Below are 18191 nucleotides of genomic sequence, written 5' to 3'. Positions count from 1 at the left end.
TTTTTGTTTTGCTTATGAGACTGCTGGACCACAGCCTCCTGAGAGAATTACGGCTCATTCCATTAGGGCTGTCTCCTCTTCTTGGGCTTTCAAAGATAAAGCCTCTGTGAAACAGATTTGAATGGAGGTAATACAGTCCTCTTTGCATACTTTTTCCAATACTTTTACCTCGGCTGAGGCCTCTTTTGGGAGAAGGGTTCTTCAAGCGGCGGTGCCTTCTGTTTAGGTCCTCCTGCCTTGTTCTCCCTCCCTGTTCATTCCGTGTCCTCTAGCTTGGGTATTGGTTCCCACTAGTAATTGGAATGATGTTGTGGACTCTCCATGCTATAGGAAAGAAAACAAAATTTATGCTTACCTGATAAATTTCTTTCTTTCCGGGCATGTAGTGTCCATGACTGCGCCCTCTCTTTTAATTATAAGTCTGCAGTTTTTTTGAATTAACCTCAGGCACCTTTTCACCCTTGTATTTCTTCTTTTTCCATTTTCTTTCGGTCTGAATGACTGGGGATTATGGGTAAGGGAAGTTATACTGTATTTTAACAGCTTTGCGGGGGTGCTCTTTGCCTCCTCCTGCTGGCCAGGAGTTGAATATCCCACTTGTAATTGGAATGACGTCGTTGACTCTCCATGCCCGGAAAGAAAGAAATTTTTCAGGTAAGCATAAATTTTAGTTTTTTCACAATTTTAGGTTTCTCTCTGAAATTATTTACAAACAGCTTGTGCAATCATGGTACAAATGGTTGTAAATGCTTCTCTGGGATCTGCTTTGTTCAGAAATAGCAGACATATATGGCTTTGGCATTGCTTTTTGGTAATTAGAAGGCCGCTAACTGCCTCTGCGCACCACAATTGTGAAGAGGTTAATTAGGTAGCTTGTAGCGTTAATTTTAGCTTTAGTGTAGAGATCATCCTCCCACCTGACACATCCCACCCTCCTGACCCCTCTTAAACAGCTCTCTTCCCTCCCCCACCCCCCAAAGGTCACCCCCATCTTAAGTACTGGCAGAAAGTCTGCCACTATAAAAATAAGTTGTTTTCTCTTGTAAGATGTATCAAGTGCACAGATTCATCCATACTTGTGGGATATTCTCCTTCCCTACAGGAAGTGGCAAAGAGATCATCATCAATTCCTCAGATTTGCCTTTCTGGACAGGCATTTCCAGTTTGTGGCCCTTCCCTTCGGGTTGGCCACGGCTCCCAGAATTTTCACAAAAGTGCTAGGGTCCCTTTTGGCGGTGCTAAGGCCGCGGGGCATAGCAGTGGCGCCTTATCTAGACGACTTCTTAATTCAGGCGTCGACTTTCCAATTAGCCAAGTCTCACACGGACATCGTGTTGGCTTTTCTGAGATCTCACGGGTGGAAGGTGAACATAAAAAAGAGTTCTCTCTTCCCTCTCACAAGAGTTTCCTTCCTAGGGACTCTGATAGACTCGGTAGAAATTAAAATATTTCTGACGGAGGTCAGAAAATCAAAACTCTTGACCACTTGCCGAGCTCTTCATTCCATTCCTCGGCCATCAGTGGCTCAGTGCATGGAGGTAATCGGACTCATGGTAGCGGCAATGGACATAGCTCCTTTTGCCCGCCTACACCTCAGACCACTGCAACTAAGCATGCTCAAACAGTGGAATGGGGATTATGCAGATTTATCTCCTCAAATAAATCTGGACCAGGAGACCAGCGATTCTCTTCTCTGGTGGTTGTCTCAGGACCACCTGTCTCAGGGAATGTGTTTCCGCAGGCCAGAGTGGCTCATAGTAACAACAGATGCCAGCCTTCTAGGCTGGGGTGTGCAGTCTGGAACTCCCTGAAAGCACAGGGCTTATGTTCTCAGGAGGAAACTCTCCTCCCGATAAACATTCTAGAACTGAGAGCGATATTCAATGCGCTTCAGGCGTGGCCTCAGCTTGCTGCGGCCAAATTCATCAGATTTCAGTCGGACAACATCACGACTGTAGCTTATATCAATCATCAAGGAGGAACACGGAGTTCTCTAGCGATGATGGAGGTGACCAAAATAATCCGATGGGCAGAGGATCACTCTTGCCATCTCTCAGCAATCCATATCCCAGGAGTAGAGAACTGGGAGGCGGATTTCCTAAGTCGTCAGACTTTTCATCCGGGGGAGTGGGAGCTCCATCCTGAGGTATTTGCCCAGCTGACTCAGCTATGGGGCAGACCAGAATTGGATCTGATGGCGTCCCGACAGAATGCCAAACTTCCTCGTTACGGGTCCAGGTCCCGGGATCCCCAGGCGGTACTGATAGATGCTCTAGCAGTACCCTGGTCCTTCAATCTGGCCTATGTATTTCCACCGTTTCCTCTCCTTCCACGTCTGGTTGCCAGAATCAAGCAGGAGAGGGCTTCGGTGATTCTGATAGCACCTACGTGGCCACGCAGAACTTGGTATGCAGACCTAGTGTACATGTCATCAGTTCCACCGTGGTCTCTGCCAATGAGGCAGGACCTTCTAATCCAAGGTCCATTCACGCATCCAAATCTAATTTCTCTGCGTCTGACTGCTTGGAGATTGAACGCCTGATTCTATCAAAGCGTGGTTTCTCTGAGTCGGTCATTGATACCCTGATTCAAGCTAGAAAGCCTGTCACCAGGAAGATTTATCATAAGATTTGGCGCAAATATTTTTATTGGTGTGAATCCAAGGGTTACTCATGGAGTAAGATTAGGATTCCTAGAATATTGTCTTTTCTCCAAGAAGGATTGGAGAAGGGATTATCAGCTAGTTCGTTAAAAGGACTAATATATGCTTTGTCTATTCTTTTACACAAACGTCTGGCAGATGTCCCAGATGTTCAAGCATTTAGTCAGGCCTTGGTCAGGATCAAGCCTGTATTTAAACCTGTTGCTCAACCATGGAGCCTAAACTTAGTTCTTAAAGTTCTTCAAGGGGTTCCGTTTGAACCTATGCATTCCATAGATATTAAGCTTCTATCTTGGAAAGTTTTGTTTTTTGTAGCTATCTCTTCGGCTCAAAGAGTTTCTGAGTTATCTGCTTTACAGTGTGATTCACCTTACCTTGTTTTCCATGCAGATAAGGTGGTTTTGCGTACCAAACCTGGGTTTCTTCCTAAGGTTGTTTCTAATAGGAATATCAATCAGGAGATTGTTGTTCCTTCACTGTGTCCTAATCTTTCCTCAAAGAAGGAACATCTGTTGCACAATCTTGATGTGGTTCGTGCTTTAAAGTTCTACTTACAAGCAACTAAAGATTTCCGTCAAACATCTTCATTGTTTGTTGTTTATTCTGGTAAACGGAGAGGTCAAAAGGCTACGGCTACCTCTCTTTCCTTTTGGCTGAAAAGCATCATCCGTTTGGCTTATGAGACTGCTGGACTGCAGCCTCCTGAAAGAATTACTGCTCATTCTACTAGAGCAGTGGCTTCCACATGGGCTTTTAAAAACGAGGCTTCTGTTGAACAGATTTGTAAGGTGGCGACTTGGTCTTCGCTTCATACTTTTTCCAAATTTTACAAATTCGATACTTTTGCTTCTTCGGAGGCTATTTTTGGGAGAAAGGTTCTACAAGCAGTGGTGCCTTCCGTTTAAGGTCCCTGTCTTGTCCCTCCCTTCATCCGTCTCCTAAAGCTTTGGTATTGGTATCCCACAAGTATGGATGAATCCGTGGACTCGATACATCTTACAAGAGAAAACATAATTTATGCTTACCTGATAAATTTATTTCTCTTGTGATGTATCGAGTCCACGGCCCGCCCTGTTTATTAAGACAGGCAATATATTTTTATTTAAAAAACTTCAGTCACCACTGCACCCTATAGTTTCTCCTTTTTCTTCCTAGCCTTCGGTCGAATGACTGGGGGGTGGAGCTAAGGGAGGAGCTATATAGACAGCTCTGATGTGGGTGCTCTCTTTGCCACTTCCTGTAGGGAAGGAGAATATCCCACAAGTATGGATGAATCCGTGGACTCGATACATCACAAGAGAAATAAATTTTTCATGTAAGCATAAATTATGTTGTTTTTTTAATTATATATTTTCTGCAGGGTAGTATCCTTCCAACCTCCTTGATCCCCCCCCCCAAACAGCTCTCTAACACTCCCCCTCTACCTATTTGCCGCCATCTTGGTTACTGGCAGCTGTCTGCCAGTACCCAGTTTGCTGCAAATAAGGCAAACTGTAGCTGCCCCCCCTCAATAACCTACCCCCCTCCCAGATCACTTCCCCCCAATGGATACCCCAAGGATACCCTTTATTGCCTCTCCTCCCTCCTTCCCCCTCACTGTGACTCAGCACCGGCACTTTTTTTTTTTCTTCCTTGAACTCCTGTAACGTGGCGTAGCGGTCCCACCTGGCCCCGCCCCTACAACGATGGGCCACAGAGTGGCCTTCTTTGCATCAGTATCTCTGCAAATCTATTTCTGCAGAACATCACAAAGAAGGCTCCTCATCTCAAGCAGCCCAGGTTTAGCTGTTATTGTTGCATGAGCAGAGATGGTTTGGTCAGTGATTCTGTCCCAAGCTCCTTACCTACCCTTAGATATGAATATTTGTAAGACCTGGGCTCGCTAGCGTTCTATCTATACTATAATTGCGTTTGTAATGTCCATCGCCGTCTGCAGTTCCGCACGCATTCTCAATGGAATGTTGGCAGCACAAGGCAGCCAACAGAATTCACCTGGTTGCAGCGTGAATTCCGAAAACGGCTGGGTAGTGAAAGAATCCGCCGAAGGTGGATTCTTTCACCACCCTGCCATTTTCAGAATCCACCGGGATGCAGCGAAGGCAAACAGAGCATTTCAAAAAAGAAAACACCGCCCGCACGATGTATAACAAAAAAAAACGAACCTCCCACACGAAGTATTAACACCTACACCACAAACCCACACATTGCAAAATAATAAAGTAATTAACCCCTTAATCCCTTAAAGGGACAGTAAAGTCACAAAAAATCGTTCATGATTTAAATAGGGCATGTAATTTTAAACAACTTTCCAATTTACTTTTATTACCAATTTTGCTTTGTTCTCTTGGTATTCTTAGTTGAAAGCTAAATCTAGGAGGTTCATGTGCTAATTTTTTAGACCTTGAAGACTGCCTCTAATCGGAAAGCATTTTGACAGTTTTTCACCACTAGAGGGCGTTAGTTCATGTGTTTCATATAGATAACATTGAGCTCCGGCAAGTGAAGCTCCTAAGAGCAAGCACTGATTGGCTAAAAAATGCATGTCTGTCAAAAGAACTGAAATAAGGGGGCAATTTGCAGAGGCATAGATACAAGGTAATCACAGAGGTAAAAAGTATATTATTATAACTGTGTTGGTTATGCAAAATTGGGGAATGGGTAATAAAGGGATTATCTACCTTTTTAAACAACAAAAATTCTGGTGTTTACAGTCCCTTTAACCGTCAACCACCCACATTGCAATAAACCTAATTACCCTATTAACCCCTAAACCGCAAAACCCCCACATCACAATAAACATAACCTATCAACCCCTAAACCGCAAAACCCCCACATCGCAATAAAGCTAATTACCCTATTAACCCTTAAACTCCAAAACCCCCACATTGCAATAAACATAATTAACCTATTAATCCCTAAACCGCTAAACCCCCACAACACAATAAACCTAATTAACCTATTAATCTCTAAACCGCCAAAACACACAACGCAAATAACTAATTAAATTACTAAGGCCCCTAACCTAACACCCCCTAAATTAACCCAAATTACCTAAACTAAAAAATACGAAAGTTAAAAAAAATAAAAAAAGCTAACATTACAGAAAATAAAAAAACAAATTGCTAACAATAAGATGACTAACTGCCACTAATAAGCTTGGTCTCCTTATACTAATACTACAGTGACTTAGACTGTATTGTAACCCAGGAAACTTATCGTCCCCATTGAAGGGAATAGGGTCTAGACACAGGTCCAGCTGGTGGTACAGGATATACCCTTGCCTTACACCCAGGGTGTCGACGGAGAGTTGGTACATGCTACTGGCTATATGCCATATCAGCAGCCGGAGTGAGCTTGGGAAAAGCCTGTGTGGGACTTAGTGCTACTTGATATTCTACGGGGGTGACCGAGTGTTCCAAAATTTGTTCTATGGTCTGGCCCTCTAACCGAGTTGAGTGTAGCACTAACTGGAATTCTATTTTTCCTATGTTGAATTATAATTGCATGATACAGACCCAAATAACTGTAATTGGCCCTGGGAAAGGTATAATTTTTCAACTGGGTTTGTTGTCCAAAGGAGTTGGAGGTGTCGAGAAAATTAAACTCTAAGGAGCAATTAGCCATTTCCCTGTGGGCGCTGTTACCATCTGTGCTCAAGAGACTGAGATGGGGGCCTCATAAAGTTGCGGGACAGTTTTTGTTTAAAAAATATGGGGTGGTCTTATTCAATCCCTATTGTGTTGTGAGTTAGACAGAACTCCTATAGATTTACTTTGCTTATAATCTTGTGTACAGGCATTTTCTGGGTCATAAATGCAAGGGTTAACATGTGTGTGTGCTTAACCCTAACCATTACAGGCCTTCCAGGAGTGTAATAATAATCTTTTCTTTCTAGAAGTAGCTATCGAGAAGCTACGAGCATAGATAAATATTATCTACAGACCTGGACACAGGGGGATTATTCAGAGAGGTTCGGCTCAGAGTCCCATATACTTAGATATGCTGTGAGGTGGGAGAGCCAGTGATAAGATAACTATGTAATATACACCTTAAAACACTTGAACGTATGCTGTGATTTTTTAAACCTTAAGGCTGACAAGGTACTGGGAGTGCAATTATAGCACTCCCTGGTAGTAGTTCTAGACCCAAAGAAATATATATTCGTGGCTTTGGAGGTATAATCATAGCATATAGCTTCTTAGGATAATTTGGTAGAACAGCCAGAGTGCCACAAGTTTTAGGATACCTGGTCCCCTGGCCTAAATTTTTTTTTTTTTAAATATTTAGCCTAGGACACCTCTGTAAGTGTCAGGGTCCTTATCAGTCTATCCAATTTGGATCCTCAGTGGCCTATACCACTATCAGGATAACTGAGTAGAATGTTAAGGTATTGTTTTTACACATTAACAGACTTTGAGTAGCTAGGTAGTGCCAGTTATAACTAGGACCAGACTGAAGGTGGTCTCGCCCTTAGCACACAATCACTCCCAGTCACTTTTTGTTTTTTTGCTTATTCAATAGACCCACTTTTTTTTCTTTTTTTTTTTTCTTTTCTTTTTTTTTCTTTTTTTTGGTCCAGTCCCCTCCTTGCCTCACTCCCCACCAAATATTCACTTTACACATCCACCCTATTCCCCTACTGGTTTGTTCCCCATCCTTCACATTTTACCAGGCTTGAAAACACCCCCTATCACTATTTTCAGGAAAGTGTTTCACTCTCCCTCTTCCCTATGGACAAATATATGTCACACTCCAAAACTAACTCACCAGCGATGCCACCTAAGCATAAGGATAAAAGGACTAAGCCTAGTGATCCAGAGGCTAGTAATGAATTAAGCTTAAGTAATATTGATACTACAGCGCTCTTGCAACAAATCTCTGAGCTCTCTGAATGCCACAATTTGAGGTCTTGAAGCAAGAAATAGTTAACCTATCGGCAGAAGTTAAACAGATTTCACCTAGACTTCTCGAATTCAAAACTAGAGTTTCCGATATCGAGGATAAGATGACTATTCAGGAACAGACAATCACTGCACAAGATAAAATGTTACACATACTATAATCTGGATTTGAGGATATGGAAGACAGAACTCGCCGTAATAACCTTAGGGTTATTGGGCTTCCCAAAAGTGGAGAATATCTTGATCTGTTAAAATTTGCCTCCACCACACTCCCACAATTGGTGGGCAGCCATATAGAAAATCTGGTAATTCCGGTAGAAAGGGTGCACAGAGTAGGACCGGTACGTAACTCTCCGGATGGGACACCTAAACCTAGACCCGTAATAATAAAGTATCTAAATTTCCAAGATAAGTTCCATATACTAAGACTCTACCGCAAGAATAGCGGAATCATGATAGGCCAGAAGAGGCTTTTACTATTTCAAGACTTCTCAGCTGAGACACAAGCTAAACGGAGAGAAATGGCACCATATTGCTCCAGAATGATTAAAGCAAACATGAAGGCTAAAATTGTCCTGGAGAAAGATGGTGCCATGCTCACGTTTACCAATTAATTACATAGGACAGTTAACAATGTTATGTCCAGCCATCAAAGGAAATGTTAGCCCTGCTGCTGACAAAGTGTTTGATAAGTGGGGTTTTTTTTTAATTATATTTCCCCTTTGGCCTCCCTTCCTCTTCTCCCCCCTGCTCCTCACCCCTGCTCCTCTCTCTTTCTCTCTCTTCTTTCCTCTCTCTCCCCCCACTACTGTATAAAGGCCAGAGATGCATAAATTAAATCTCCTATCACGGAATATAGGGGGGGATATCTTCACCAATTAAACTTTATTAATGATAAAACACCTTGGGTCTTATAAACCAGATATTGCGTTCATTCAAGAGACCCATCTTCCCCGTTAGAAGCTGTTAAACTCCAAACTAAGTGGTGGGGGAGGTATTGTACACACCCTATACTCAAAGAAAAAGAGGTTTGGCTATACTCCTTAACAAACACCTAGATTACCAGATACTATTATTAGATAACGATTTAGAAGGAAGATATAAAATTTTAGAAATCCAAATCAATAAAAAAAATTACGTTTTTTGTAATCTCTACGGCCCAAACAAAACAGAAAGAGAATTTTGGGTCATATTAAGTCTGAAACTATTCCAGTTTGTGGGGAAAAATATAATAGTAACTGGAGACTTCAATATGACATTCTCATATACCCTAGATAGATTTAATAGTAAGTCCACCGACAAAAAGATCAGGGAAGCTAAGATACTTCGTAAGTTCTGTCAAAAGTTGGCTCTTAAAGATATTTGGCGAATGCAACATCCAGACCATAGGGAATACACATGTGAATCGAGGTCGTTTAGATCTCTTTCGAGAATAGATTTTTTTCTAATATCTAATCAACTGATGAAGTCAGATATTAAAACAGATATTAAAGAATTTAAGTTATCAGACCACGCAATTATTTCACTGGAGATCCAGTATAGAGGGCCTATTCAGAGTAATAATTTGCGGGGGGTTTTCCTGCAATATCTCAGTCAGAATATTAAATTTAGAGCATGACTCCAAGGAAGATGGAGAGAGTTTTTTTAACTTAATAAAGACTATGTAAATAAACCTGTAATCCTCTGGGAGACCTCAAAGGCGGTCCTGCGAGGTGAAATCAAAGCATACTTAATTAGGGATAAGGCGAGAAGGAAGCAGAGAGAGGAGCAGCTATCTAATGCACTTAAAAATACTTACACACGCTACATCCAAAACTCATCAATAGGTAATTGGAACAAATATAATAATGCCAGACTGGAACGGGATCTTTTCTTTAAACAAAAGATGATAGTAGAAGACCAGAAACAAACAGCTTTTTTTGCAGGAAGTCAGGGGATTTCGACTAAAATATTAGCCAAAATGACGAAAATAAGGCAACAGAAAAACTTTATTTCAGTAATTAACTATCAGAACAAAAGACTTATTAAGAGTTCAGAAATAAGACAAGCTTTTTTAGACTATTTCCAAAAAGTGTACTCTGCCACTCCAATAGACACCGACAATAAAGAGAAGTTCTAGCAAAAGATTAAACTACCACAGATTTCAAGTCAAGATCTACAAGTGCTTAATAAACCAATCTCAATAAAAGAGATATCGGAGGCGATAACTAATCTCAAGTCAGGTAAATAACCAGGCCCCGACGCCCTCCCTGCGGAATTCTATAAACTTTTACGTGAACAAATCCTTCCTCTCCTTCATTCCCTATTTAACAATTTTTTTATCGGTAACAAAACACAGTCTCCGCTGATTGCAGCCTCAAATGTGGTCCTGATTTTGAAGAAGGGAAAGGATCCTGGATTGCTAACATCATATAGACCCATTTCCCTCCTAAATCAGGACTACAAACTGATGACTGCTATTATTTCAAATAGACTTAAGAGATGTCTAGACTATATTATACACCCAGACCAATCGGGATTCATGACAGGACGTAATCCAGTTAAAACTATACGTAAAGTGCAACTTGTTCTGGACTTTTTCGCAAATAAAATATTTAAAAAGGCGCAGTCTAAACCGGATCTTGCAATTCTTACGGTCGATGCCGAAAAGGCATTCGACTCGATTGGAAGGGATCATCTTTTTAAGTCATTGGAAGGTTTTGGGATGATAGACTACTTTTATCAATTTATACGGAGACTTTATAAAAGCCCAATGTCAGCAATAATAGTTAATGGAGAGATATCGGATAGATTCCCGCTAGAAAGAGGGACACGGCAGGGTTGCCCACTATCCCCACTGTTATTTAACCTCTCTTTAGAACCGCTTGCAATCTATCTGAGACAGGAACTGAAGGGGATTAGAATAGGTAGCCAAGAAATTGTTCTTTCTCTCTTTGCGGACGACCTGTTATTATTTTTAAACAATACTTCACAATCTATACCACAGGTTCTTCATATATTTAGGCTTTTTGGTTCTTTTTCGGGTTATAGGACTAACAATGATAAATCGGAATTACTATGGATATATAAACCACATTAGAAAGTACCCCATCCTTTTCATGAAACTACGCGCCTACAGTACTTGGGTATAACCTTAAGTAATGACCCTGAGTCATGGTACGAATTGAATTTTCCCAAATGTATTGCAGACTTACAAGATAAGCTACAGACCTGGACGAATCTGCCACTGACTGTTTCAGCTAGAATTATGCTTATTAAGGCTATCATGTTTCCGAAATTACTCTATTTTCTTCAAAATTTCCATTATTACTATACAACAAGGACATTTCTCGTTTACAGAGGATCTTTAATAATTTTATCTGGCGAGGGAAGAAGCCAAGAATAGCCTTCTCAACCTTAACTCTCTCAAAAGCATGTGGAGGGTTTGCATGCCCAAATATAAGATTTTATAACTACGCGGCTTTGTGTAAATTCGCGTTTCACTGGATTACTAAGAAAGAACAGGTTACCCTATACGAATTAGAGTCGTAGATTATAACCCCATTTGACCTGAAAGCGGTACTACATAATCCAGTGGCAAAATTACCACGTCACTATGAGGGACATTGTGGGTGCTTGGCAAAAAATTTGTATAGGTACCCAAATAAATTTTCATAAGTCTGAGTTTCTTCCCCTAACAGGTAATCCTAGCTTTCCCCCAGGTCTGAATAAGTTTGTTTTCTCGATATGGGCCCAAGAGGGATTATACTCTCTTGGCCAAATGTGCCAGGGGAACAAGTTGGTAATAAGATCCTTCGATGAATTGAAAGGTAAATACAATCTACCAAAAACATCCTTTTACGCTTACTTGCAAGTCCGTCACTGGATAGGGAGCTTAAGGATAGAAACGGGGATTGAAATGGAGATGGGAGTAATAGGCAGAATAATCACATTATATCGTGATGGGGTTAACAGAATTTCACAAATATATAAAGCCCTGATCAGCCTACAAGGGGAAATCCATATTAACATGTTATTTAAGAAATGGAACAAGGTGATACCTTCGGTGGAAAGGGAGTGGTTTAGTAAAAGCGTAAACTTAGTAACTAAGGCTACAATTTCAGTTAGCTGTCAAGAATCCCATACCAAACTTTTGAATATGTCATATTTGTCTCCAGCGAGAGTTGCTAACTGGACTAACGCTCCAGTGTCAGGAGAATGCCCCAAATGCAGACAAGTAATGGCAGACTTAATACACTGTGTATGGAATTGTCCTAAAGTAGCGCAATTTTGGAACAAAGTTAATTTTTGGTGTAACAGGGTGTTGGGAACTCAGATTAAAATTACAAAAATTGAGATTTTCTTTCTTTTCAGATATGAGAGGGCTAAAATTAATTAAAAATTGTTGAATGCAATGATATTAGTAGGGAGAAATGTGATATTTTCTAATTGGAAAAGTAAGGGAAATCTTAAGTTTTCAGAATTCGAGAGAAAAGCCCAGAATCAGATAATATTGGAACAGCATAATATAATTTTTTTTAGCAATAAACAAATGCACCAGTTCTTTACCAAATGGAAGCTGATGGTCCTATCTCTTCCTACAATTGCTCAACTACAATTAGTTTCAGCCTTTAAGAACTCTGATTGGTTCAAACAACAGATATATATGGGAAAGTTTCCAAGGTCTTGGCTACCAGAGTAGAATAGGTAGTGGGGGGACGCCCTTTCCCCTTCCCTTTTTAGTGTTTGTTCTTCCCCCTTCCCCCCCCCTTTTCTTCCTCCCCCCCCCCTTTTTCCCCCTTTTTTTTTTCTCTGTTTTTTTCTCTATGGGAAGGGTCGCTTTTGACTGGCTAGCTAGTGATGGTCGCACTAGTCTAACCACAGCTTGGTAATGTTCCGAAGTGGGATATACCCATTTTCAGTTTGAATCTCGTAGTGCAAGATTATTTTTGTTTGAGTGAGGTGCCACCAAAACATAAAAAGTCGAATTAGTTTCTTTTTAGGTCCAGGCCCTCAGCCTATTTAGAATGTATTAGAATCTACATTGATGCTTATGTGAATTCTGGGTTTCTTTGTTTCTTGTTTTTTCTTCATGTATGTTGTCATGTTTTGTTTTTTTTTAAACATGGTTGAATTTGTATTGGAGTTCTTGAAAATAAAGAAAAAGATAAAAAAAAAAAATACCAAAGTTTAAAAAAATTAAACCTAATCCCTATAAAAATAAAAAAGCCCCCCCCCCCCGCCAAATAAGAACTACCCCTAAATAAGAACTACCCCTAATCTAAGAATGAACTACCAATAGCCCTTAGAAGGGCCTTTTGTATGGCATTGCTTTAAGTTTAACAGCTCTTTTAAGAATTAAACATACTAAGACCCCCTAACAGTAAAACCCCCCACCCACCAAAACCCCAAAATAAAAAAACCTAACACTAAAAAACCTAAACTATCCATTGCCCTGAAAAGGGAATTTGTATGGGCATTCAGCTCTTTTGCTGCCCATCCCTAATCTAAAAAAAAAATTAGAAATAAAAATCTAACACTAAAGCCCCAAATAGATACTCACGGGCAGGGCCGCCATCAGGGGGTGACAGGGGTGACTCCTGTCAGGGGCCCAATGGGCCAGGGGGGCCCCATGAGGCAAGAACTAAAAAAAAAAAATAGGAATTCAAGGGACGCAATCTTTAATCGCAGTCGCCGGTCTTCAGTTCCGCTGTCCTGGATGAAGAAAGAAGAGGTCCCCGCTTGGAAGATGTCGCCGCTTGGAAGAAGACTTCACCGCATGGAAGAGGACCTTCTCCGCCGGACTTCAGGACCTGTGGGTATCTATTTGGGGCTTTAGTGTTAGGTTATTTTTAAAAAAAAAAAAAAAAAAAAAATTTAGATAAGGGATGGACAACAAAAGAGCTGAATGCCTGTTTAAGGGCAATGGCCATACAAATGCCCTTTTCAGGGCAATGGATAGTTTAGGTTTTTTATTTTCATAGGGATTAGGTTTCATTTTTTAAACTTTGGTAATTTAGTTTTTTTTTATTTTCTGTAATTTTAGCTTAATTTAAACTTTTAATTTTTGGGGGTTAGACTTAGGTTGTTTTATTTTTTTTGGTTATTTTTTTTACATTAGGAATGGGCAGCAAAAGAGCTGAATGCCCTTTTAAGGGCAATGCCCATACAAATTTCCCTTTCAGGGCAATGGATAGTTTAGATGTTTTAGTGTTAGGTTTATTTATTTTGGGATGTTTGGTGTGTGGTGGGTTTTACTGTTAGGGGGGGACTTAGAATTTTTGGTAACTCCAAAAGTGCTGTTTAACTTAGGGCAATGCCCTACAAAAAGCCCTTTTAAGGGCTATTGGTAGTTTAGCATTAAATTAGGGGGTGTTTTTATTTGGGGTGGGGGACTTTTTTATTTTCATAGGGATTAGGTTTAATTTTTTTATTTTTGATCATTTGTTTATTTTTTTCTGTAGTTCTATTTTTTTTTATTTTTTTTTTTATTAACAACATATAGACTACCCTCTGGGCAGGCTTACCAACTAGTCATCTATAAAACGCAAAATAACCTATAATAATGGAAACAGTTTATCTTCATCGTTTCTCTGCTTTTGCTTGATAATTACCCTGTAGGCTTCTGGTTTGTTTAAATACATTTAGCATTCAATTTTAGGTTGCCATGACTAGAGAAAAATTTCCAGAGAAGATCCCGTTCCGTCTAACGCGAATGCTGACTAATGCTATGGAGGTGAGTTGGGTTTGCAGCTTGCACATTACATGGGTGCAACATAGATATGAGATTACTTATGTCTTGGAGCATCACTTTTATCTAGGTGACTGGGTTAGATGGAAACTACAGGATCACATGCCATACCGTGATGGAGGTGTTACGGGAGCACAAGGATAGCGTCATGGCAGTGCTGGAGGCCTTTGTCTACGACCCTCTGCTGAACTGGAGGTTGATGGACAGTAAGTGCTACATTGTATTTTCACAAGGGCGTAACATTAGGGCACATATTGGAGTGTACTGAGGATGTTATGTTACAGTTCTAAGCAGTTTTCTCTTGTAAAGTAACATTGTATCATGTGACCTGTACAAACCTAACTTACATTTGTCTCTCGATAAAAATATATCATGGGGATTTGTGCAGTAAACATTGTGGTTTCACAGGTAATGGGATACAGCCATGTATTATTATATATTAATTATTATATGGAGTCTTCATCCTCTCCGACTACTGTTTCCATTAAAGTCATTTAGATTTTCTGGTCATTTCTGCATCTTCTTGCTGCATCTGTAGCACAAATACAAGAACTGGTGACAGTAATGCTATGTGACGTGGCAGGCTTTGCTTGCTTACACACCAATCTAATGATTTTTACTGCAGGGAAATATTTCATTATAAAATAGCTGTCATATAGCTTTGTCATCTAGAGCAGCCGGCAGCTGTAGAAATCACCATGTAAAATTCATCATTTTAGAAAAATTAACAATTTGGGTCTCGTTTCCATTGAGCCGTAAAAAAATGAGTCGTTAGCGAAGTGGCCTACAGCTAAAAGTAGTTTACAGCTCCATTTTAGTACCAGGTTTCCATTGAAATATTTTGCGCATTGTGTGCAGTCGCCCTTTTAGTATACGTGTAAGTTAATGTTGTGTTAACGCTTCTCAACGTCAGATTTCTTAAAAATCAATTTGTTGCTTTGGTAACCCGACCTTACACTATAAAATGTACATTTAACATCTGCGCTCCTTATCTGTGATCAACTCTAGAAAGAAACAAAAGCAACGATACAATTATTTATAATACATGTATTTTAACTATAAGCAAATACTATTTTTATTATAATTATATTTTCCACTTTATTAATATATGTAATATTTATTGCTGCCCTAGGCATAGGTCTAGTTTGAATTTTGTAGATATGTGCTTGCATATATTTTTTATATGTAAATATATACTGATATTTCCATAAGAACATGAGTGCAACTGTTCCTATACATGAGTCAACAATAAATAATGCATATTACAATTTTTTTCTACATTGAAACCCTTGCATTATTTGCAAGTTTTAAAATTTCAATGGGAAATAGGTCTCAAAAAGCAAATTTTCTTTCCTATGACATGGAGAGTCCACAATGTCATTCCAATTGCTAGTGGGATTTCTTTCATGTAATTGGCAAGAGTCCATGAGCTAGTGACGTATGGGATATACAATCCTACCAGGAGGGGCAAAGTTTCCCAAACCTCAAAATCCCTATAAATACACCCCTCACCACACCCACAATTCAGTTTTACAAACTTTGCCTCCTATGGAGGTGGTGAAGTAAGTTTGTGCTAAGATTTCTACATTGATACGCACTTCTCAGCATTCTTTGAAGCCCGATTCCTCTCAGAGTGCAGTGAATGTTAGAGGGATGTGAAGGGAGTATCGCCTATTGAATGCAATGGTTTTCCTCACGGGGATCTATTTCATAGGTTCTCTGTTATCGGCCGTAGAGATTCATCTCCTACCTCCCTTTTTAGATCGATGATATACTCTCATATTCCATTACCTCTACTGATAACCGTTTCAGTACTGGTTTGGCTATCTTCTATATATGGATGGGTGTCTTTGGTAAGTATGTTTTCATTTACTTAAGACACTCTCAGCTATGGTTTGGCACTTTATGTATTTATATAAAGTACTAAATATATGTATTGTACTTATATTTGCCATTAAACAGGTTTCAGTATATTTCCTTTTGCAGACTGTCAGTTTCATATCTGGGAAATGCATTTTTTTAGGAAAATTTATTTCTTACCTGGGGTATAGTCTTTTTGCAATTGACTGTAATTTTAAATTTGCGGGCAGAATTAGGCTTGCGAGGGCGCAAAATGCCAAACTATATTGCGTCATTTTTTTGCCGCGATGTTACGTTCGATGACGCAAATTCGTCATTTGCGGCGTCTTTGTCGACGCAGAGTCCTTTCACAAGGTTGCGTCTTCAATGACGCGAGTGTGTCATTTCCGGATGTTGTTAGCGCCAAAAAAATTTCTTTGTTTGTGCGTCATTCTTGGCGCCAAATATTTTCAGAATTTAAACCCCATTCCTATATGCCTCTTGCCTTTTTCCTCTATCAGAGGGGCTATGCTGTTGCATTTTTTTCCCTTTCCTGAAACTGCCATATAAGGAAATTGATAATTTTGCTTTATATGTTGTTTTTTCTCTTACATTTTGCAAGATGTCTCAATCTGTTCCTGTCTCAGAAAACACTGTTGGAATCCTGCTGACTGATAACAGTTCTACCAAAGCTAAGTACATTTGTTGTATAATTGTCATGATAAACTTTTACATGCAGATAATGTGTCCATTAGTAATAATACATTGCCTGTTGCTGTTCTTTTAACATCTAATGTACAAGATATACCTGTGAATTTATAAGAATTGTTTGCTGATTCTATTCAGAAGGCTTTGTCTGCCATCCCGCCTTCTAATAAATGTAAAGGTCTTTTTAAACTTCTCATAAAGTTGATGAAATTTCAAATGACCGACAACATACTGAATTATCCTCCTCTGATGAGGATCTATCTGATTCAGAAGATCCATCCTCAGATATTGACACTAAAAAATCTACTTATTTATTTAAAATGGAGTACATTCATTCTTTGTTGAAGAAGTGTTGATTATATTGGATATTGAGGAGACTAGTCCTCTTGATTTTAAAGCTAGTAAACGTTTACATTCTGTTTATAAAACTCCTGTGGTTATTTCAGAGGTTTTTTTCAGTTCCTGATGCTATTTCTGATATGATTTCTAAGGAATGGAATAGGCCTGGTACTTCTTTTATTCCTTCTTTAAGGTTTAAAAAATTGTATCCTTTGCCAGCAATTAGATTGGAGTTTTGGGAAAAGATCTCCAAAGTTGATGGGGCTATCTCTACTCTTGCTAAACGTACTACTATTCCTACGGAAGATAGTATTTCTTTTTAAGATCCTTTAGATAGGAAACTTGAATCTTATCTAAGGGAAGCTTTTTTATTTTCAGGTCTTCTTCTTAGGCCTGCAATTTCTTTGGCTGATGTTGCAGCTGCTTCAACTTTTTGGTTGGAAAGTTTAGTGCAACAAGTATAGAATCATGTTTTGTCTAGCATCGTTAACTTGATTCAACATGCTAATAATTTCATTTCTGATGCCTTTTTTTGATATCATCAAAATTGATGTTAAATCTCTGTCTTTAGCTATTTTAGTTAAAAGAGCTTTGTGGCTTAAATCTTGGAATGCTGATATGACTTCTAAGTCCAGATTGCTATTTCTTTCCTTCCAAGGTAATAAATTATTTGGTTCAGTTGGATTCAATATTTTCAACTGTCACTGGGGGGAAGGGAGTTTTTTTGCCTCAAGATAAGATCTAAGGGTAAATTTAAAGCTTCTAACTGTTTTTTGTTCTTAAATAAGGAACAGAAACTTTATTCTTCCCCAAGGAATCTGTTTCCAATTGGAAGCCTTCTTCAAATTGGAATACATCCAAGCCATTTAAGAGGTCAAAGCCAGCCCCTAAATCCGCATGAAGGTGCGGCTCTTATTCCAGCTCAGCTGGTAGGGGGCAGATTAAGATTTTTCTAAGATGTTTGGTTAAATTCGGTCCAAAATCATTGGATTCAGAATATTGTCTCTCAGGG

At 39.5% G+C, this 18191-nt stretch overlaps 1 protein-coding gene across 7 annotated transcripts in view; it reads left to right on the top strand.

The window, feature by feature from the left end:
• MTOR (mechanistic target of rapamycin kinase) overlaps window positions 1-18191 on the top strand; it is a 531718-nt gene that overhangs the window by 462181 nt on the left and 51346 nt on the right. For all 7 annotated transcript variants that reach the window (XM_053691448.1, XM_053691447.1, XM_053691446.1 and 4 more), the window contains exons 54-55: window positions 14204-14278; window positions 14364-14499. In XM_053691448.1, the coding sequence (XP_053547423.1) occupies window positions 14204-14278; window positions 14364-14499 (211 nt within the window). The remainder of the gene's footprint in view (window positions 1-14203; window positions 14279-14363; window positions 14500-18191) is intronic.

The sequence above is a fragment of the Bombina bombina genome, chromosome 8, assembly GCF_027579735.1.
Source record: "Bombina bombina isolate aBomBom1 chromosome 8, aBomBom1.pri, whole genome shotgun sequence".
Taxonomy (NCBI): Eukaryota; Metazoa; Chordata; class Amphibia; order Anura; family Bombinatoridae; genus Bombina; species Bombina bombina.
The sequence above is the reverse complement of the archived record's forward strand: the minus strand, read 5'-3'. Positions and strand labels throughout refer to the sequence as shown.